The sequence below is a fragment of the Pipistrellus hanaki genome (genome assembly GCF_964339955.1).
Source record: "Pipistrellus hanaki genome assembly, chromosome: 5".
NCBI lineage: Eukaryota > Metazoa > Chordata > Mammalia > Chiroptera > Vespertilionidae > Pipistrellus > Pipistrellus hanaki.
Window position 1 is genome coordinate 2,028,903 of NC_140507.1, and position 22,621 is coordinate 2,051,523.

A 22,621-nucleotide genomic window follows, 5' to 3' on the forward strand; every position below is an offset into this window, starting at 1 on the left:
GCAGCAGCAGGCCGCCTGCCATCCGCGCAGGCCCCGCGCCCGCTCTGCCCCGGTCCTCGGCGCCCGCCACGCTCACCGCAGCGGGCTGTTTCCAGGCTCCTCTATTCTAACTACCTGCCCCCCGCTCCGGCGTCCGCACTCATTCTCTTCAAAAGACACTCCTGCGCCTGGGATAGGGTCAGCCTGCGGACCGAAGGGTCCCACGTTTGACTCTGATCTTCAGCACGTGCCTGGGTTGCAGGCTCCATGCATGCCCGGTAGGGGGCGTGCAGGAGACAGCCGATCCATGGTTCTCTCATCACTGTTTCTCTCTCTCTCCCTTCCTCTCTGAAATCAATTAACTACAATATTAAAAATAAAAAGACACGCCCTGGTCGCTTTGGCTCAGTGGATAGAGCGCCGGCCTGCGGACTGGAAGGTCCCGGGTTCGATTCCGGTCAAGAGCATGTACTTTGGTTGCGGGCACATCCCCAGTGGGGGGCGTGCAGGAGGCGGCTGATCGATGACTCTCTCATCGATGTTTCTAGCTCTCGCTCCCTCTCCCCTGAGGAGGGCGCCCCGCAGGAGCCGGCGGGAGAGGGAGACCGCACTCCCGTGGGTGCAGAGAGCGGAGCCCCCCATCCCAGGTGCCGCCTCAGAGCCAGCCCCGGGCCGCCCCCCCCATCCTCCCCAGCCCGGGCGGCGGTGCCGGGCCTGACCTTCCTCTGACCCCGGGGCCGCCGCTCTGAAGGGTGCGTTTTGGGGGCTGGACATTGGGGCTCCGCTCCAGGCACCGCAGGGGACTGACTCCGTGCGTGTCTGGATCCTAAGAGAACCCACTGGCCGCGCCCCGGGGGCTCGTGCGGGGTTCGGGGTTCGGGTTCGGGCGCGGGCCCCGCTTTCCGTTGGGGGCGGCGGGAGAGGACGCGGCAGCCGCGGAGAAAGAACTTTATTCCGGGGCGGGGCCCGAGGGCCCGGGGGGCCGGGAGGGGCCGGAGGAGGGGCCCGGGGGGCCGGGAGGGGCCGGAGGAGGGGCCGGAGGAGGGGCCGGAGGAGGGGCCGGAGGAGGGGCCGGGGAAGGGTCCGGGGAAGGGGCTGGGGAAGGGGCTCCGGCTGGGAAGGGGCGGGGCGGGGGCGGGGGCGGCGCTCCGGGAGCCGCGGGCCGGCCCAGGACTTCGGGGCGCAGGGCCCCGCCGCCGCCTCAGGTCGGAGGGCAGCTCGCGTGCGGGGCCGGCTTTTCCGCCGGCCACGGCTCCCCGTCGCCTCCTTTGGCCCCTGGGGGAGGACGAGGGGTTCCAGGAGGGGCTTCGGGCTGCCGGCGAGCGGGTGTCGCTCCCAGTCCCCCTCCTCCCGCCCCTCCCCCCCGGGCCCCCGAGCTCGCAGGCGGCGGCTGAGTGGTGGACGCTCTTGCCAGCCCGCGGCTCCCCCTTCCTCCCCTCTGACCCTCAAGGGCAAACCAGCCCAAGCCCCCCATCTGGTCCCCCGGTCCGGGTCCCCGTCCCTCTCCACTCCCGCCTCTCCCGCCCAGGGCCCCTCCCTAGGCCGCGCCCCTCCTCCCTGCCCCCCAACGCGACCCTCCAGGGCGGCGGGACCTTGGGGCAGGTTCTGCGAGTCCTGGTCGCCGGCATTGGGGATGGGCGCCGCCGTGGCGCTGGGCACGGGGCTGAGCGAGAGCAGCAGCAGCAGCATCAGGACCAGTGGGCCCCACATGGCGAGGCAGTCAGGGCTGCGGGGGAGAGGGTGACGGGTGGGGGGTCAGAGGCTCCTCCCACCCTGCCCCACTTCTCTCCGCCCTCTCCCCTCCCCTCCCCTCCCCTCCTCTCCTCTCCTCCCCTTCTCTCCTCTCCCCTCCTCTCCTCCCTCCTCCCCCGCCCAGGAGCCCGGGCCCCGGCCCGAGGCCCGCCCGCCCTCGCAGGGCCATTACCTGTGCACAGCCCGCTCCAGCCTCGGGATCCCCAAGGACTGTTAGGTGCAGGCAGTTGCCGGCGCGGCTCCTGGAGCTCTGGGTGCTGGCTCGAGCCCAAACCACGCCCCGCCACTGGCCACGCCCACCACTGTGACACCCGCCCTCGCGATGGCCCCGCCCCGCCTAAGCCACGCCCACCACTGTTACACCCGCCCCTCGCGATGGCCACGCCCCCGGGTTGTAGCCACGCCCCCATTCTTTAACCGCACCCTTAGCGTCCAGACAAGCCCTCCCCCACGGGACACACCCCTAAGCCAGGGCCACCCTGATGGTGAGCGGGACCCTGGGGTCCCCTCCCGCCGAGTCCCTCTTCCCGGGTGCGAGCCCCAACCCCGACGTGAGCCCCCAGCCCAGCCGTCCCAGGAGCCCGGCGCCTGCGGGTTCTCAGGCGCGGTCACCCTGCGGGTTCCAGCCCCCTGGCCTCCGACGCTGCCTCCTCGGCCCGAAGACCACCCAGCTCCTGGGGGGGTCCCCGCACTGTGGCCTGCGGTCCCTGCAGGCCGTCCGCTGGGGAGACCACGGGTCACTTTCTCCTCTCAGGGGTCACTGGCCCGCACCCCATGGCCAGTGTCCGACCGCCGCGGTTCATCGGCTTTGTCCAGTTTTTATTTTTTTATTTTTATTTATTTATTTTTTTGTCCAGTTTTTAGTTGTTTAGGCAGGAGGCGAGTCTGGCCAGAAAGGGAAGATGACAGGTCTGTTAGGTTTGAATGATGGCCTCCTCATAGAACCGTTTCACACTTTTATCTTTAATGTCCTTACATTTCTTTTTAGTGGCATGGCTGTGTCCGGACCATTCCTGTTCAGAGCTCCGACCTTTCTTTCCAGGCCGTCCTGTTGTTTTTCCCCTCATACGTGACAGTCACAGCCTCCTGCCCCCACTTTGCAGCTCCTGCCCTTTCCCTCTCCGCACTGAGCTCCGCACACCTTTTCCCGCTCGGCTCCCCGGGCTGCCGGCAGCCTGTCCTCTCCTCTGTCTGCTCCACATCGCACCGTCAGGCAGGAAAAATAAAATGTTCCTGCCGGAATCTGTGTGCCGAGGCCGTCCCTCCGGACGCTTTCTAACCCGCACATCCCCGCCCTCTAGACGCCCGCGGGCGCCCGAGCCCCGGCTCCTGTCCCTCCCGCGGCCGCATCCTCCGTCCTCCGACCGGACGTCCTCCCGGAGCCCCGGGCGCGGCGGGGAAAGCCGAGGACACTGCGATCTGCGTGGCTCCGGGAGGACACACGTGGCCAGAGCCCACCGCGGCCGGCGGGGATCCCCGACCTCCCGGGCACCTCCCAGGCCAGCGCGGCAAAGACCCCCCCTTCCCAGGGCCTCAGACATCCCCGTCCTCTGGGGGCCGGGCCGAGGGGCGCGGAGGAGCCGCCGCCCGCACCCCTGCCCCCGGCCGCCGCCCGCCGCCCGCACGCCTGCCCCCGGCCGCCGCCCGCACGCCTGCCCCCGGCCGCCGCCCGCACGCCTGCCCCCGGCCGCCGCCCGCACGCCTGCCCCCGGCCGCCGCCCGCACGCCTGCCCCCGGCCGCCGCCCGCACGCCTGCCCCCGGCCGCCGCCCGCACGCCTGCCCCCGGCCGCCGCCCGCCGCCCGCACGCCTGCCCCCGGCCGCCGCCCGCACGCCTGCCCCCGGCCGCCGCCCGCACGCCTGCCCCCGGCCGCCGCCCGCACGCCTGCCCCCGGCCGCCGCCCGCACGCCTGCCCCCGGCCGCCGCCCGCACGCCTGCCCCCGCCGCCGCCCGCACGCCTGCCCCCGCCGCGCCCGCACGCCTGCCCCCGCCGCGCCCGCACACCTGCCCCCGCCGCGCCCGCAGGGCCGCAGTGCCGATGGGCGCGCGCGTGGAGCAGAGGGTGGTTTTCCAAGTTCCGCTCAGCAGATGCCACGCGCTCTGCACGTTCCTTCCCAGCCGCGGCCACCGCTCCCCGCAGGCCCGCCTCCCCTGCGGAGCTCTGACTGATTCCCCAGCGGCAGGTCAATGCAGCTGCCCATCGGCCAGGAGCCGTGAACTCTCCCACGTGCGGGGTTTTTCCACCCCAGAGGCCGGGGAGGAGGGACGCACATTTTGCTCGTTTCTCAGTGGCCGGCACCCGGCTTCACGTGGGGAGCGCTGCGCAGGCAGGTGCTGCGGGCCGCCGTGGCCCCGCTGTGGGGCCGCGTGGGTGACAGCAGTCCTGCCCACCGGGGACGGAACGGAACTGGGTGCAGTTCTGTCCTCAGGCACAGGCGGCCTCGCATTGCTCTCTGACCCACCGGGGAGGCTCTGGAGACAAACTGGAGTTCCTGGCCCCACGCTGAGCGGTGAACATGGAGGAACAGGGCGCCGTGACCACAGGAGCGGGCTGTGGAGGCCGAGCAGCGCCTGGCTGGGCCGCTCGCCCGGGAACAGGCAGCCTATGCGGATCACACCTCACCTCGCCGCTGACCCCTCCGCCAGCAGGGGGCGCAGTTCACCTGTTCACACATCCCGCTGAGGCGGGCAGGGGAAGGGGAAATAAAACCAAGTATGCGCTCCAGCAAATGTCATCTGTGCCCTCAGCTGAGCCCAACCAAGATCTCTATTTTTTTAAAAATATATATATATATATATATATATATATATATATATATATATATATATATATATATATATATATATATTTATTGATTTTAGAGAGGGAGGGAGGAAACATCACCGATGAGAATCATTGATAGGCTGTCTCCTGCACCCCCCCCCTCCCTCTCCACTGGGATCAAACCGCTACTGGGGCATGTGCCCTTGACTGGACTTGAACCCAGGACCCTTCAGTCCACAGGCCAGCGCTCTATCCACTGAGCCAAAATGGCTAGGGCAAGAGCTCTGTTTTTTATGGTGCAAAGTCTTAGTTTTTTCCTTTACCCACTCACGTTGGTGCTGATAACTGTGTATCTGAAAGGATTACCTGAAAACTTTAAAATATACTTTTTCTCCATCAAATCAAACTCACCGCCACATTTCTTACTGCAAAGAAAGGTCACCTTGGTGACAGCGAAAAGATGCACCCCTTTCTCAGAAGTGCGAACAATTTGAGAAAATAGGAAACATTTATACACATTAGTTCTTTATTGAAGAGGCAGTTCAGACCCATTCATATATGCAAAGGGTGGGATGACAAAACATGTAATGACCTTTCAAATATTTCACTTAAAATATACATTATAGTCATTAAGCTTTATGGTCACAGTGTAGGAAATCTTAGCAGTTGCCATGGAAACTACAATAAAGAGTATTTCCTGCACAGAATTATGCAAAATCTACCACTTACTTGCTGTTCTGCAGCATATTCATACTCATCTAGAAAAATATGGCAAGAATGCTGAGCAACAGAAATGGTAGGCATTTGTGATTTTAAACACTTTTAATGGAAGTCTAACACACATGCAGAGACACACCACACACATATCCCGAGTGCACAGAACACTGGGATAGTCAGCACCACATTTCAAATACAACGTACTCCACCAGTGACCCCCTCCCCCACCCGCAGCCTGTGCCCAGGCCAAGGCTCTCCTGATGTCTAAGTGCATAGACTCGCTTCGCCTGCTCCTAGTGTAAATAGAAGGAATAGACACGATGTTCACTTTTGTCTCTGGATTCTGTCATTTGACTTTATTTGTGAAATGAAGCTGCATGATTGTATGTTCTCTCTGCATTACAGCATTCTGAGGGGAAATATACCATGAAGCTCATTCACCCTCAGGCACACATGCCTTCAGAGAGCTCTGGGTTTTGCGTTTTACACCACGAACATTACAGTCCATGGCTCTGGTGGACATCCCGTGTTTCTGCCAGGTTTGGGGAAAGGGTTTGGCCTGAAGTACCGGATTTCCAAAATCTAGCAATGGGCAATGCCAGCAGCAGCACGGACTTCCTGCTGTTTACATTCTTGCCAACACATGCCTTCCCGCTGCTGTTCACGCTAACCATTTCAGGGGTGGGCAGGAGGACCACATGAAGGGTCTGTCCGGGAACTCATGCACCAGTTGCAACTGTTTTTGTTTTGCAACTGTTTTTATCTTGAAAGCACGGTTAGGTAAGTTTTCCCCCAGGCACTTGAGGATTTTTGATGCTACTATAAGTCCTATTGCTTCCAAATTCTTCGTTTTCTATGTTTATTGCTGGTATAGTAAAGCAATTTTTTCATAATGAATTTGTATGCAGGGACCTTGCTGAATTTACTCATTAATTCTAATTGTCTGTATAATTCTCAGACTTTTCTACATACAAAAATCATGCCATTTCATTCTAAATCGTAAGCCTTTGGCTTACAAGTCTCCCCTTACTTTCTTGGCTCGGTCCTTCTGCATAACCATCTATGTATATAAAAGGCTAATATGCTATGTGTCCCTCTGCCTGGTCACTATGATGTGCACTGACCACCAGGGGGCAGATGCTCAAAGCGGGAGCTGCTGAGCTGCAGTGACTTGGCAGGGGTGGTTCTCAGGTAACACACCTTGAAACCAGAGAGGAGGGAGCCCAATTCCTCTCGAGGCTGCCCGCGTGAGTCCACCTGCGGTGGTGGGTTATGTTCTGGCTGGGGCATGGTTGGTCCAGAATCTGGTTTACTGCTCACTTGCGTTTGTATTCCTCACCCTATATGACAGCAACTTAGCAGAGTGCCCTCTCATACTCTGGGACCCCTCGGGGGATGTCAGAGCCCGTTTCAGCTTGATCCTTGCAGACCAGGCAGAGGGACCCCACCTGCTGGAGGGAACCCCTCACTCTGACGGTGCCAGAGGGACTGTGCGAAGTTGGCTCCAGGGCATGTCTGACCCATCTACACCATTCCCGTCCCACCAGCCACCTTTTAATTAATTTCATTTCAATGTGCACGAATCTGTGCACAGGTCACCAGTACTGAATAAAATTAGTGATAGTAGATATCCTTGTCTGTTTGTCCTGTTGTTCGTTCTTTCTTTCTTTCTTTCTTTCTTTCTTTCTTTCTTTCTTTCTTTCTTTCTTTCTTTCTTTCAATATTTTATTGATTTTTTACAGAGAGGAAGAGAGAGGGATAGAGAGTTAGAAACACCAATGAGAGAGAATCATTGATCAGATGCCTCTTGCACACCCCTTATGGAGGATGTGCCCACAACCAAGGAACATGCCCTTGACCAGAATCAAACCTGGGACCTTTCAGTATGCAGGCTGACGCTCTATCCACTGAGCCAAACTGGTTTCGGCTGTGTTGTTTTTTAATCTTGGGAGAAAACTTTCAATATTTCCCCACTAAGCATGTTGCTGACTGTAGGTTAAGATATTCTGTATTCCACTAAAGAACACGGGTGAATGGCGACGTCACCACATTCGTTTCCTGCCTGCTAGATCACTTTCCTTCGTGTGGCATCACAGTTACTGATCTTTAATTATTAAACCCTCCCCTTCCTGGAGTAAGACACATCTAATCACTCTGTCTCCCCAGGACGGGGCCATGCAACTACGATGGAAGAGCTACGGGCAATCAAAATGGACCATCACGACTGATTTAGACTAACCAGGACTTACCCTCTGAGTCATGTTAAGAAATGATAGACACTAAACTCTTCCATCAAGGCAAGAGAAGAGAAGGACATCAAGTTAAAAAAAAAAAAAATCTGCTAGAAACGTGTATTAATTTGTTCCCAAATACTGGAAATAAGGGGCAGTGCACAAAATGATGACACTGTATTCATATCAAACAAAAAGTATAGATAACGCTTCTGAGGCACACTGCACAATCAAATGTGTGGGTTAAAAAACAGGGATGGGATCAGAGCTGGGCATATTTTATAGAGTAAGAGCAGCAGAATTGTCTTTATCTATTATTGTTTATGAAAATAGTATGTTTTAAAACCTTTTTTTTTCCTCTCAAATGTAGTTGAAAAATACAAAAATCACTATTGGTGAGACATTTATTAGAAATCCATTTATAAGTGCCTGAAAATAATAGAAACTTATGCATTTAACTATTTGTACCTGCCAAACATCTCACTAACATTTTGCCATTTTAATACACAAATAAGAATATTGCCTTCTCATAAATTATTCAAATCCAAACTTGCATAGAGTTATTAGATTGCATTTTTAAAATATGATATAAACTTCCACATAGGTATTTAATGCTACTGACCTTATTATCAAGTCCTGATGATTTGAAAACTTCATTTTATACAATAAAAGTTTAGAGGTGACAGTTTCTGACATCTTTCCTATAAACATGTGATTTTACATCAGAAATATGGCTTTTGGTATAACATTTTCCAAGACAAAATATTTTTCCACATTTATCAGTTTTGACAGACTTTGCCTTGGTATGACTCCCTGATATGTAGATACGACGTTAGTCCAAAATAAATATTAAATATTTATAAAATTGACTCCTGTATAAATTATCTAGTGTCCAATGAGTTGTAGCGTGTTGCCAAAGGCATTTCTTCCTGTTGCCTTCTTAGGGACTCTCCTCCTGTGAAGTCAGATGAAAATGAACCTAACATCTGAATATTTTCCCCCGTTCAAAATCATGAACTCTCAGATCATATCTGACTCCAGATCATTACTCAGAGGGTTTTTCTAAAATGAGGCCTGACTTTCACAGGAGATTCCCCTCATTGAGCTCATTCACATTCCCCCGCCTGTGGATCCTCTGGTGGCTGTTGAAGGCTGACCTGTGGTGGAATTTTTTCCCACATTCATGACATTCGTAGGGCTTCTCTCCTGAATGAGTTCTGTAATGCACAGTGAGGTATGACTTCTGGGAGAAGACTTTCCCACACTCATTACATTCATAGGGCTTCTCTCCCGAATGGCTTCTATAATGGACAGTGAGGTTTGACATCCGAGAGAAGACTTTTCCACATTTACTACATTCGTAAGGCTTCTCTCCTGAATGAATTCTATGATGTATGGTGAGATAAGACTTCTGAGAAAAGAACTTACCACATTCGTAACACTCATAGGGCTTCTCTCCTGTGTGCACTCTCTGGTGTCTAAAGAGGGATGAATTATGGGAGAAAGTTTTCCCACATTCCCTGCACCCGTAGGGCTTCTCTTCTGAATGACTTCTATAATGTACAGTGTAGTATGACAAATCAGAGAACAATTTTCCACATATATTACATTCATAGGACTTCTCTCCTTCTGGAAGTGGCTGGGGTCCACCAAAGGCTGCATTTTCAAGGAAAGTTCTTCCACATTCATTACATTCATAGGGTTTCTCTCCTAAATGAGTTGTATGATGGTCAGTAAGACAGGAGAATTGAGAAACCTTTCCACATTCACTACATTCAAAGGGTTTCTCGTCCGTGTGTACTTTCCGATGTCTAATGAAGGCTGAATTCAGATTGAAGGTTTTGCCACACTCATTACACTCATAGGGTTTCTCTTCTAAATGGCTTCTGTAATGTATGGTGAGGTATGACACTCGAGAGAAGAATTTTCCACACTCGCTGCATTGGTAAGGTTTCTCTCCTGTGTGTGTTCTCTGGTGTGTGATAAGGGTAGACTTTCGGTAGTAGGACTTCCCACAGTCGTTACACTTATAGAGCTTCTCTCCTGTGTGCGTCCTCTGATGGTCACTGAGGGCCGACTTGCGGGAGAAGGATTTCCCACACTCACTGCACGGGTAGGGTCTCTCCCCGGAATGATTTCTCTGGTGGAGGGTGAGGTGCGTCTTCTGGCAGAAGGTTTTGCCACATTCACTACATTCATAGGGTTTTTCTCCTGAATGAGTTCTCAAATGCTGAGTGAGATGTAACTTCTGACAGAAGGTTTTCCCACATTCGTTACATTTATAAGGTTTCTCCTCTAGGTGTGATCTCCGATGTACAGTGAGGGTTCCCTTTTGGCTGAAGGATTTGCCACATACATTACAAGCATAAGGTTTCTCTCCTGTGTGAGCCCTCTGATGTATAATGAATTTTGACTTTTTACAGAAGGATTTTCCACACTCAGTGCATTCAAAGGGCTTCATTTCCACCTGTGATCTCTGGTACATATTAAAATTTGACATCTGAAGAAAGTCTGGTCCAGAGTCGCTCCACTCACAGGGCTTCTCCCCAATATAAGCTCTCTTATGACTGATGAAGACGGTTTCATTGTCTAAGGCTTCCACGCATTCATTATACTCAAAGGGTTTCTCTAAAACATTAACTTTCTGAAGAACATTTTCTTCATTTTGAGAAAAGCCTTCCCCGTTTTGATTAAATTCATAAGGTTTCTCTCCATGGTGTGTTTTCCCACATTCGCTAAGCTCATCAGACTTCTTTCTTGCATAGCTTCCGTCACCAATAATTAATTCTGAACTGGATTCTACGTTTTTCCCACAAGAGACACAATTATGAGATATGCTCGAAGGAACAAAGATTGGGTCTGTATTATAAGTTTTATCGAATGTATTCTCTCTCTCTTCAGTTAAGATTTTACTATTTACATAAACACTTTGCCTTGAACGTTCATCTTCCTTTTCTTGGATTCTTTCTAATACACCATCAAATTTCTTGATTTCTTCTGAAAAGGAATAAAGTTAAATAAACCTTGTGAATCTGAATATACCAGTTACAGGATAGGAGTGGTACTCAATTACCCTACTGTGGGGTTAACTCTTGGCTTTTAGGCCAATTTCCACAAATAAAAAATAACTCACATATATAATCCTCTTTTCGCCTTGATTTGTCATTCCAGACACACACACACACACACACACACACACACACACACAGGCAGAGCTAGGGGAATCATGGGGAAAGGATAAGAGTGGGGTAGGACTCAGTGTTAGTGGATAAAGAAATAATAAATTCACTTTGAATACAAGTAGCTTTGTTACTTTACAAACATGTTCAAACTCTGGTATAAAAGGTAAATAAACAAGCACAGTGGTGAGCAGAGAACGAAGGCATTGGAAGAGTGCTAGACCCAGGCAGAGCACACGGGGCAGCGGGAGAACAACGGCTGGATGTATGTTCAAAGGAAACATTCAAGGATGGATGACGCTTGGGAAAAGCAGATTACAATTTTATACTAAACTGTGAACTATCACTCCACAACAGGATTACCATGGTAACATCCTCACCAGCAGAGCTCCTCCCAAAATCTTTGCCTTTCTATTCTGCACAGAAATCCAAAAGAACATTCTAAAAGCTCCATGCTCCTCATGTTTAGAGACAGCCCACAACCAGGGTCCCAGCCCCCTAGCCCTGAACACATTCACCAAGAAGGAGAGTTCCCTGCACAGAAATGTCCCAACAACAGAAGACTGGACAGCAGGAGACCTCTCCAGTGAGATCAGCGCTCCGAAGGGTGCACAGTCTTATTTAACACCCACGAACCTGTCTGCACAACAGAGCCCAGTGGTCAGGGTACTGGGACACCAACACAGACACACGACCCGCTGGGGACCTGAGCAGGTGACTGAACTCTGATGCAGGTTCGCTCACTGAAATGGGGGCAAGGGCGCCTACACCACGGGGTTGGGAACAGACTAATCCCGTTAGCTCACGCATCTGCTTAGAATGTTTGGACACTACAAAAGCCCGTTAAGGTCCACCATTAATTTTCCTTCAATTTTCTGATCTAAACTTCCTAAAAGCAGTCATGTCCCTGACACAACACCATAACTCAATTCTCAACACAAATAAGAGTCCCCACACTCCTGGGTTTCATTTGGTGTAAAACCTTAAAAAAGATTCCAAAAGTTGCCCCTAACACCTGAACTTCTTACAGATTATGGGATCCTCTAAACTGCTGCCAGACACTCTCGCCCACACTCACCGCAATCCCGAGAACCTGCTCTGAAACCTACAATCCTGAGCCCCAAAAACCCCAAATACACACAGGAAAGATCAGAGAAGTCCATTCACCAGTGAGTCTGTCATTACCGGGACTCACAGCTCCATTCAAACCAGCACTGCCCTGGCTCCAAACCCCGCTGCTCCGCAAGCCTGGTCCTGTGCTCACTGCACCTGCCTAAGCGGAGCGGGCGGGCGGACCACAGCACTGAGGGGCTTTCTGAGAACGGAGGAGGCGGTGGGCTGTCTCACTGGCACTGGCCTCTGTCAGGGACCACAGGGGAGGGTTAGGAGGCAGCTGGATCCGCCGCATAAACACAAACCCAGAGTCCTAACATGGGGACCGAATGAACCTTTTAAGAACCCAGAGAAAAGCAACGGCGTGAAGAGCAGGCCCAGGTCGGCCTCCTGAGGGAGGAAGAGGAGGAACCAACCCGCTGACGACACCCCTCCCCAGCGGCTGCCGTCGCCCGGGAGACAGACAGACAGACAGACAGACAGACAGCAGGAGGAGCGATGGGGGAGGCGGCCGGCCAGCGCCGCGCCCCCGATCAGCGGGGACGCAGCGGGGAGCTGTGTCCGATCCTCCCAACAGCACAGCACACTCCGTGGGGTGCTGGCCTCGGACCTCCGTAGAGAGAACACGAAAGCCTCTCGTCAGCCTTCTGACGCCTGCGGACGAGGAGGCCTGTGGTACCGGAGCAGCTGAGGCACTGAGAACTCAGAGCCAGAGGCGGGACGGTCACAAGGAAGCTGTGGACACGTGCGGGGGAGCTGCCCCTGGGTCCCGGGGCTGTGAACGGGGCGCCAAGGCACGGAGACGCGGGCACTCCCAAGCCCGGGGCCGTTTCTGACCGCGGACGCGCTCCTCACTCACCTGGACACGCGGCGTCCCCGTCCGCGCCCCACGGCTCCTCGCCCTGCTCCAGCCTGGCGATCACACGGGGCTTGGCACTGTGGCACCCTGCGGGGAGGGGACAGAGCGGCTGCAGGGAGGGCTGCCTGGAGGCCGCACAGCACCTCATTGGTTTTGTTTATTTTTTGCTAATCCTCACTTGAGGGTGTTTTTTTCCATTGATTTTTAGAGACAGTGAACGGGACAGGGAGAGAGAGAGACGTTGAAGTGAGAGAGACACATCAATTGGTTGCCTCCCACACATACCCTGACAGGGGCCAGGATCGAACCTGCAATCCGGGTATATGCCCTTGACCAGGAATCGAACCCACAACCCTCTAGTGCACGGGCCAACCTCTAACCACTGAGCTACACCATCCAGGGCAAAGTTAGAACGTTCTGATGGAGAAGCAGAGATACAAGTACTCTACCTGGTGCCCAAAAGGAATCCAATCCTATTTCTTCTTCAAACCTGAGGATAAAGTCATGGATCTAGAAGCCCCCTCCTCCCCCCCACCCCCCGCCCCCCGGCCCAGCAGCAGTGCAGGGAGCCGTCTGCTCACCCACGGAGACCAGGTGGCTGTAGTTCTCCAGCATCACGTCCCTGTAGGTGGTCTTCTGCTCCGGGCCCAGCTGCTGCCACTCCTCCTGGGTGAAGTCCACGGCCACGTCCTTGAACGACACCGGCTCCTGTAACAGCAGCGCGATGGGACTGGGTGGCGGGGACGAGGCGTCCGGGGACAAGAGCTTACCGGGTCACTGGCAGAGGCAGCCAGGGCCCCGGATCCCTTCTGTTACAGGTTGTGGGAGGGGAACGAACCATGTCAGAAACGCACGGCATCTGGGTTCCTTCTTGTGTCAAAAAATGATGACAAAACCCTCAAACCAAAGGACCCACTTTCTGACTCACGGCGGAGCACTGAGCGGGGGCGTCACTGCTGCTCGGGAGTGACCGGACAGCGCAGCAGGGGGAGCACCCCTCGTCCCTGTCAGATCTCCAGGCGCCTTTCCGGGCCCTCCTCTTCCCGGCCGCTCGGTGCTGTTCGCGTGCAACCCTCCCTGCTCTCCTCACCCTCCACTCCGGTCTCCACCGCCAGCTCGGAGCCTCGGACCCAGTCACAGCCGGCTCTCCGCACGGCTCAGCTCCTCCTGCCCCGGGGTCTCTCAGCACACACGCTCACGGCAGGGGGACCTGCTGTCTGCACGCACGCCCAGGTGCTATAGAGCGATGCATGCAAATTACTGACATTTCCTGTTGCAGCTCAGGCGCCGGTCCGCTGGGTACCCGCAGGAGGAAGAGAAGGAAGAGGAGGGGCAGGAAGTGCCGATGGAAAAGCAGAAGCAGCATCAGTGCCAGGGCTGGCCCGGGCAGAGGCGGGAGGGCGCTTTGCTGAGGACACTGCACGGTGTGAAGGGATCCTAATTCCAGTGGGAGCTGCACACAGCATTCCTTTCCGGCCCAAGACAAGCCCAAAAGCCCAGTTCACAGAGATGTGCCGACGGAGCCCCTCCCAGGAGCCGGATGCTGGCTGCCCACAGCAGGCTCCCTGAGCGAACCCGGAGGCGGGAGGAGGGGAGAAACCAGAGCTGCGGGCACGCTGGACAGGCAGGCGCTGGGCCGCAGCCCCGGGGACAGAGACTCACAGAGCCGGAGCGCCCAGGCCCGGCCAGAGGTCCCGGGCTCAGCGCCTGGCCGGCTGGCACCGCCACAGGACAGGCAGCCGCGCTTCCTGAAACCCTGTGGCCACGACAGAGGCACATCGCACTCCAGACCCCTAAGTGACAGGGCGGGAACGTTACCCCGAGGCCCTCTCAGGCAGAGGACAGTCACCTCTCCCTCCGAGCGTGGCTCTCCGGAGGCAGCAGCAGGGAGCCAGCGCCACGGAAGCCGCCGGGCGCGCCAGTGGGCCCCGTACGAGGTGTGGGGGTCAGATGGGGCCGCTGCTGCGGACACAGCCTGCCGGCTCCTCAACAAAACCAGAATGACCACGTGACCAGCGAGCCCACCGCTGGGTCTACGCCCCAAGCACGGGAAGCGAGGCCTGGAAGACAGTGTCAGCCTGTGCCCAGCGCCATTCCCGCGCTGGCAGGGAGTGCCGGCCCGTTACCGGACGGCTGTTCCGCTGAACGAGAAGGAAGCTGGCAGGTGGGGCACGCGATGGAGTGCAGGACCTCATGCCCAGTGAACCCGTCACACAGACAGGCCTGTGTGCGTCCGGACACGCGCCCTCAGGAGTCAGGCTCACAGACAGACGGCGGCCGGGGCGGCCGGGGCGGGAAGGTGGGAGTTCGTGGTTCACAAGCACAGCTTCCGGTGTGCAAGCGGAGCAGCATTTGGAGGCGGACGGGGTGCCGGCCGCCCAGCAATGCGGACGCATTAACTCCATGAACCAGCATGGGAAGCTCTGAAGAGAGCACGCTCTGTGCTGCGGGGATTTCACACAATGAAAACTGCGGGGAAAGGATGTGACACCCACAGCCCTCCCCACCCCTCTGCAGCCATCCCCTCCGACAGGGAGAGGGGCAGAAGGCTCATTCGCGATACACACACGTTAGCGGCAACAATTCTCTCAGAAACGGAAATTAAAAACGTCAAAAATCACCAGCTGAGGAAAACAGTGTAAATAAAAGATAAACATCAAAATGAATAACCCAACCACAACAATCAAATTCATAAAGAAAACAACTTGTATAACGTTATACTGATTTATACTTTTAATAAATTAAGCAACATATTGCTTCCATAAAATGAGAACAGTCTGCTAAGAAACAGCCACCACAGAATACTTAGAAATTAAAGACTGCATTATTGAATTTTCTCAAGATCCTCAAGAAAGACGCTTGCATAACAAACGAGACAGAATATATGTGAGGACGGCCCTCAGCAAATCAGAAACGGAAACGATGGAAGAAAACTTGCGATAAGGAAGCCAGACCCAGCAGACTGGGCGTTCCCGGAAAGACAGAGGTGGAGGAGCAGCAGGACACCCTGCAGGAGGACGGAAATGGTTCTGAGCTGCAGACGCAGGCTCCCCTCACTCAGAGGGCCCAGCTAACACCCAGAGCGGAATACTGGGGGAAGTACAGAGATCAGAAATTTCCTGATAAAATAGCCAAGAGGATAAGGAAAAAAATCCAAAAAATTACAGAGGAAAAAAAATACCCAGATCCTTAGTAACTGATGTTGTTTCTCATGGAGAACAGCCTACAACTTTTTTTTTTTTTTAATATATTTTATTGATTTTTTACAGAGAAGAAGATTGATCAGCTGCCTCTTGTACCACCCCCACTGGGGATGTGCCCGCAACCAAGGTACATGCCCTTGACCAGTATTGAACCTGGGACCCTTCAGTCCGCAGACCGATGCTCTACTACTGAGCCAAAGCGGTTTCAGCTACACTTTTAAAATGTATACAGACACACATGCTCGCACACACGTATGCCTCTGTCCTCTCAAGTTCTAAAGTCAGGATTTTTCTTTAACGGGAAGCACCAGCCATTCCGAGAGATGGAACTGCACGCCTGGGCCCTGCAGCTCCCGCCGGCGAGGGCCAGCCTGGGGCCGGGCGGAGCTGAGACAGAGGAGAGGAGAACGAGCTGATGTGATTCCTATCCCGACTGCAGCCTCCGCCAGAATTTAAACCAGGGAATCCTGGGGAACTGGCTAAACTGAAAGATGACCATGGATTAGATAAAAGCTCGTATCAATGTTAGATTTCCTAAATTTAGTAACCGTGCCGAGAATATGTAAGAGAATATTCTGGATCTTAGAAGCTTAAATCTGAAACACAGATGGAGGGGGTGTGACATGACACCCATTCTCGAAGAACTCAGAAATAAATGTGAAACCCACACAGAGAAAGTAATAGAGCAGATGTTAAAAATGTCAAAAACCGAGCATCTCGGCCACAGGAACGAGTTCTTGTACCATCCCTGTGATTGTTCTGTAAACTCGAAGCTTTTCTAAATAAAATGTTGGACAAAAGAAACGACTATAAAACAAGAGGGAATGCTTCAGAAGGAAGCAGGAACTGCTGGAAGGGACTCACAGATGGGCCCCGTAAACATCGGAAAGAAGAACCTCGCCACCCCCCACTGGAGTACCCTGAGCTCACAGCGACGGCTGAAACCAGAGCCTGGCCCCGGGGCCCTCAGGCGCCGGGGACTGTCCTTCCCGGGGATCACAGGGCAGCGGGGATGTTCTCCCGAGAAGCGGACCCCAGTTTGCAAACGAAGCAGAAACGGTAAAGAAGCACGTCCCCAGCTGGTCTCCCCGAGTGAATCCATGGATCTGGACAACGGATGTCAGTCCACAGACGCCAACATCCGAGACACGACAGGAAGGAACAGGGCCTTCGGAGGAGGACAGATGTCACAGACAGCACCGTCTTCCCAAAGAGCGGGACCCAAGCCTGAGTGAATTCCACCTCTCACTGCCAGCGCTACCAGGAGCACCGGCAACTTAAAAAGCAAAGTTACGCAGACAGCAATCAATCAGCACAGTCCAGATGGGGGGCAAACTGAGGATAACCCAGTTTACTTTGTAAACATTTTTAAAGACTTTTTATTGGTTTTTAGAGAGGAAGGGAGAAGGTGAGAGAAACATCCATCGGCTGCCTCCTGCACGCCCCCACTGGGGACTTAACCCACAACCCGGGCATGTGCCCTGACCCGGAATCAACCAGCGACCTCTCAGCGCACCCAGTGTCTTCAGGAAACAAATTTCCTGGAAATAACACAAGACAGACAGGGACAGTTATTACTAAAAGAGGCCTACTGCAATGTCTGGCCTCTATCTGTGTCCTGACTGAAAAGGACAAATAAAAAACCATTCAGAAAACTGGAATTTGGAACACTGGATCTTACAGAACCAAGCACAGTATTGTGAGTTATCCCCGCCCACTTTGGAAAGCCCCTTGATCTTTCAGAGACACATAGAGAAAGACAGAATTTTTTTAAAGCCAAGCGAAGGAGGAAGTATCAGTACGGAAGACACAGATGCCAAAGGCAGATGCGTGTCACGTGAGGAAAGGATGGCACCTGTGCACAGGATCGGCTATAATTAGGTCACGGCTAATCCTCACCGACAGATGCAGGCAAGGGGGAGGACCAAGCCCAGCCCCTGAGGCCTGAGTGGAAACGGGGCGTGGGGACACCCTGATCAGAGGATACTGGTTTTGCCTTGTTTTCTGGGCAACCAGATACACAGACTGACAGGCACGTCTGAGGACAAACAGGCCGGTGCCCTGACTTCGGTGTAACAATGGAAATGTGTCTATTTCGATCACAATATTTTGGTGCCTGAAAAAAACAAAATATCATTCCCTTGGGCAGGAGGCCCTCTGCTTAAAAAAGCGAGTACAAGCCATATACTGCAATGACGTTCTGCTTGTTATAAAGCTATAATACGTTTTATCAACTTTATTAAAGAAAAATTCCCAAGTCCTAGGAGATCTTTACAACCCACAACTAACAAACCACAGTCTCCTATTGTCTATACAAACCACCTAAAGGATGGTATTTCCCTTTTCCTATGACGGTCAAGGGCATTGGCTGTATTTGCAGCTCAATCTCACTCGCCCTGAAGTATCATGCTACCTGGACAGGTGAACTCACAAAGGATTCTGGTGCCGATCGGCCGACACTCTCTGAGCTGCATTTCACAGTCTTTTCCCAGCTCCCTGCTCCCAGGTGGAAGTATGGAGCCTTGAAACTCCCTAAGCGGTCTTACAGAGCCAAGTGGGAACTCACCTGGGACTCGTGCATTTTCGGCGGCTCTTGGGAACGTGCAGAGATAGTTCGCAATGGACCTGGGGGAGAACAAGCAAGTCAGTGAAGTCATGGGTACCCTGGCCCCTGGCCTGTGTAGCCGGGAACCTTCTGCGTAAGAATCACTGGCTTGGCTCAGTGGATAGAGCATAAGTCTGCGGACTGAAAGGTCCCAGGTTCGATTCCAGTCAAGGGCACATACATTGGTTGTGGGCACATCCCCAGTGGACGGTGTGCAGGAGGCAGCTGATCGATGTTTCTGGCTCTCTATCCCTCTCCCTTCCTCTCTGTAAGAAAGCAATAAAAAATATTAAAAAAAAAAAATCACCAAAGAAAACGCAATAGAATGATGCCCGGTGAACACTCAGAAAGGGCTCCAGGGAGACAGAGGACAGACACACCCAAACCATTGCCCCGCCCAAGGGAATGGAGGGAATGACAGTCCCTCTCATTGGTGACTATAAACACAGACTCCGTTTTCAAACAGCCGTCCCATAAATAAAAAGGTGGTGATTGGAGGAGGGGGGGAGGGGGACCTGTCATACTGTTTACCTATTTCCTTACTTTTCTTTCCGTTAAAAATAACGATTACAGAGGAACAGATATGTGCTCTCAGAAAAGGGATAAATGTGCTTGATGGCATGGTTTGATTTATCAGACAAGACTTGGCTGGAGCTGACTTACTCCTTTAAGAAACCAAGAGACGGTGGGCACAACACTTGCCCTGGGGGTCTGAGTCCTGTTGGCAATCCCACCGACACAGGGACACCCCGGCAAGTCCCCGCCCTCCTCAGGCCCCAGTTCTCCCGCAGGCACCCAGGCGGAGGGCGCCCCCCGCAGGCTGACCTGAGGCGCTGCCCCGGGACTGCCCCGGCGGCTCCAGGGCAGTGGGCACACGCTCAGGCCAGTGACCGCGGTCCTGGGGGACGTTTGGAGACACGTTGGAACCCCGGAGGGCGAGGCGGAGGGAGGGGTGTTGGGTGCAGGGAGGAGGGAGGAGGGCACCGTCCAAGCCCAGGCTGGGACCTCCTGTTCCCCCAGGAGACAGGCAAGTCCGAGTGCGGGCGGCGCCCCCTCCCAGCAGCCCGCCCCTCCCGGGAGGCGGTCCCGCTCCTCCCGCAAACTCCCGTCCTGGTCCGGGCGAGTCCCCAGCGCCGCTCACTGCGGGCGGGAGACCCGCACCTCCCGGGGCCGCAGACGCCCGGCCCGCCCGTCGGGGCTCGCTCACCTGCCCCGAGGCTCCGCGGCGCCGCTTCTCCCCCGGGTCCCCGCCTCCCAAGCAACGTCCCCGAGGCGCCGGCCTGGGCCTTCGGGACAGACTCACTCGGGAGACGTCCCTCCCGGGCCTCGCCGCCGCGAGGCAGACGGGCCCAGCCCGACCCGACCCGCCGCAGCCCCGCTCCTCGGCCTGGCCCGCGGGCTCCGGGGTCGCCTCGGGCCCCCGCTCCGCGCGCCGCCCGCGCAGGCTCTGGAGCGCCCCGCCCCGCCCCGACAGCGCGCGGCCCCGCAGGCCCCGGGTCCTCGCCCAACGGAGGCCGGAGCGGGGGCACCGGGGGCAGCGGTGACCGGGGCTCGGACAGGAAGCCACAGCGGCGCTGCGGCAGGGCGCCTGCGCGTACACGCACACAGCCCGAGCGCACATGCGCACCAGGACGCCGGAAGTCGGCTGCCAGGGCCCACCCGGGGCAGCGGGACTGCATTTCCCAGAAGTCTGCGTGCCGTCCCGTTAGGGAGCGTCTTCCAAGTCTCCACCTGGTCCAGCGGAGGAGAGGCGCTGTATGGGGAGAGCTGGCCTCTGAGGCGGGACACAATGTTCCCCGTGATTTAAAGGAATGTCTGTCATGTGGACGCTGCACCACGTGTCTGGGCGCCCTGCCCTTTGGTTATGTGAGGGCTGACGGGTTACAATCAGGAACCATTGACAGCCCTGACAAAATGGGGAAAGGGTGTATCATGCTCACCGACAGGTGCGGCATTTGATTAAAATATTAGTAAATGGAGTTCTGCGATCACATCATGGAGTTAGTCTGGATGCCTTCCCCCCGTGGGAAAAAAAACAACCCACCCCTGACATGCAGACAAGGTCCTCCTGGGCTTCTCTTCACTCAGCTACTCCCCTCTGCAGAGCTGCTCCAGCTCCTGGAGTTCTGCATCCCCCGAGCTGCTCCAGTGGCCTGCGAGCACCCTCCTTCCTCACTTCACTCCTCACTTCATCCGTGTCTCCCGGTCACAGTTCTGGCCTAAAGCGTCCCTGTACCAGATAGGGGCAGCAGTGGAACACTGCGGGCGCGCTGGAATTGTAAGAAATGTGGATCCTGCGCTGTGGACCCTGACTGCTTTGTTCTGATTAGAGAAGGCACATGCTCACCTGCCTGGGAGCTCACCTGGGACCGGGGAGCACACTTGGGACAGGGAGCACACCTAGGACCCGGCGCTCACCTGGGACCGGGCGCTCCCCTGGGACCCGGGCGCTCACCTGGGACCCGGGCGCTCACCTGGGACCCAGGAGCACACCTAGGACCCGAGCGCTCCCCTGGGACCCGGGCGCTCACCTGGAGAGGCGCCCGTCCTCCCCACCCGGGAGCTGCCTGTTATCCTGGGAAGATTAGCAACCGTTGCAGAAACCAGAGCCGCCAGCCCCGTGAAGACCCCCAGGCCTTGGCAAATCTCCAGCCTGCACTACCGATTTGGCTTGCCTTTTCCTACTTCCCCGTGTGATCTTTGTCCTCCTCCCCAATACAGGCAGTTGGCTTATGGGGGGCAGAGCAGATGTGTGTGGGTGGCCTGCTGCTCTCCCCTGCTGCCTGCAGGACCGGAATGAACGCACATGTATGATTCACCCGTCTCTGCTGAATTGGCGCAAGCAGTGACCAGCGGCCTGAACCCATTGGCTGTCCGGTTACAGACCCACACCTGTCTCCCTTCCTGGGCACCTGAGTGCTGGCAGAGCCCAGGCCATGCCAGTGTGTTGTGTAATGAATGCTGTGGTGGCCCTGGTCCCGGGTCTTTGGGGAAATCCCTACATCGGTGGAAGTCCCTGACCTATGCGGGGCTCCTTGGCACACCAGGCCAGTGCCCACACAAGAAACCCCGTAGCAAACCCTGGTCGCCAAGCCCAGGAGCCTTCTGGCTGTGAAACACCTGTGTGCCAGAGCAGGCACTGCCGGGGTCACCGGAGCTTGACATCTGGGAGTGTCCCCTCTCTCAGGCGCTCTGCTCCATGACCCTGCGTCCATGTGACCAGCTGGTCTTCCTCCCTGAGCTCATCCTTTGTTCCCTTCCTCGCCTCCCTGAAATTTCTACAATACCCTCATTCCTTTTCTTTTCTTTTAAAAAAATATTTTATTGATTTTTTACAGAGAGGAAGGAAGAGGGATAGAGAGTTAGAAACATCAATCAGCTGCCTCCTGCACACTCCCTTCTGGGGATGTGCCTGCAACCAAGGTACATGCCCTTGACTGGCATCGAACCTGGGACTCTTGAGTCCGTGCTCTATCCACTGAGACAAACCGGCCAGGGCAGGAGATTTTATTTTTAACCCCACCGCCTCCCCATCAGCTTTTTCTTTTATTGTTTGAGTGATTGATTGCCTGCTTTTATTTTTAAATCTTTATTGTTGAAAGTATTACATATATCCCCCTTCTCCCTGATTCTAGCCTGCCCCCACCCCCACCCCAGTCTCCCCATCAGCTTTTTGGAAACACGTGGCCAAAAACACAGTTGCATTATTTCACCATAAAGAGGTGTTCATCATTGTCCTTATGGTCCCATTTGCCCAACAATCCTCCTTCCGAGGTAAGATCTCACCTTTTTCCGATTGTGAGTATTTACTGATTTTTATAGTTTCATGCATTAGTTGTGAAATCTACAAAAGCTAGTTTCTATTCTCTTTCCTTCCCTGGAGAAGCCATAGCGGGGCATTTACTGATTCCTAGTATTTTAGTGGAACTCCTAGTATTTCAGTCAGTGGACATGATACACCGCTCTGTGCCCGTGCCCAATTGTGGGGGAATCCCTAACCCCAAAGGAGAGGACAGTGACTGAGACACCCTTCCTGATCGCCCGCAAAAGAGACAAATGGGAACCTGGCGTCCCACCCAAGTGGCCAGCTCTCCCCACAGAGTTCTTCTCCTCCGCTGGACCAGGTGGAGACTTGGAAGACGCTCCCTAACGGGACGGCACGCAGACTTCTGGGAAATGCAGTCCCGCTGCCCCGGGTGGGCCCTGGCAGCCGACTTCC

General features: G+C 55.0%; 1 protein-coding gene across 1 annotated transcript; it reads right to left on the minus strand.

Moving 5' to 3' along the window:
* Positions 1 to 1,062: 1,062 nt before the first annotated feature.
* On the minus strand, positions 1,063 to 20,081 carry LOC311622544 (uncharacterized protein; the record flags this gene model as incomplete). The annotated part of the gene is made up of 6 exons (XM_084883817.1): positions 1,063 to 1,254; positions 1,572 to 1,705; positions 12,595 to 12,681; positions 13,176 to 13,302; positions 18,364 to 18,422; positions 19,610 to 20,081. The coding sequence occupies 5 exons, from the start codon at positions 20,079 to 20,081 to the stop codon at positions 1,668 to 1,670; spliced, it is 783 nt and encodes a 260-aa protein (XP_084739943.1). The 3' UTR covers positions 1,063 to 1,254; positions 1,572 to 1,667.
* Between the last annotated feature and the right edge of the window lie 2,540 nt (positions 20,082 to 22,621).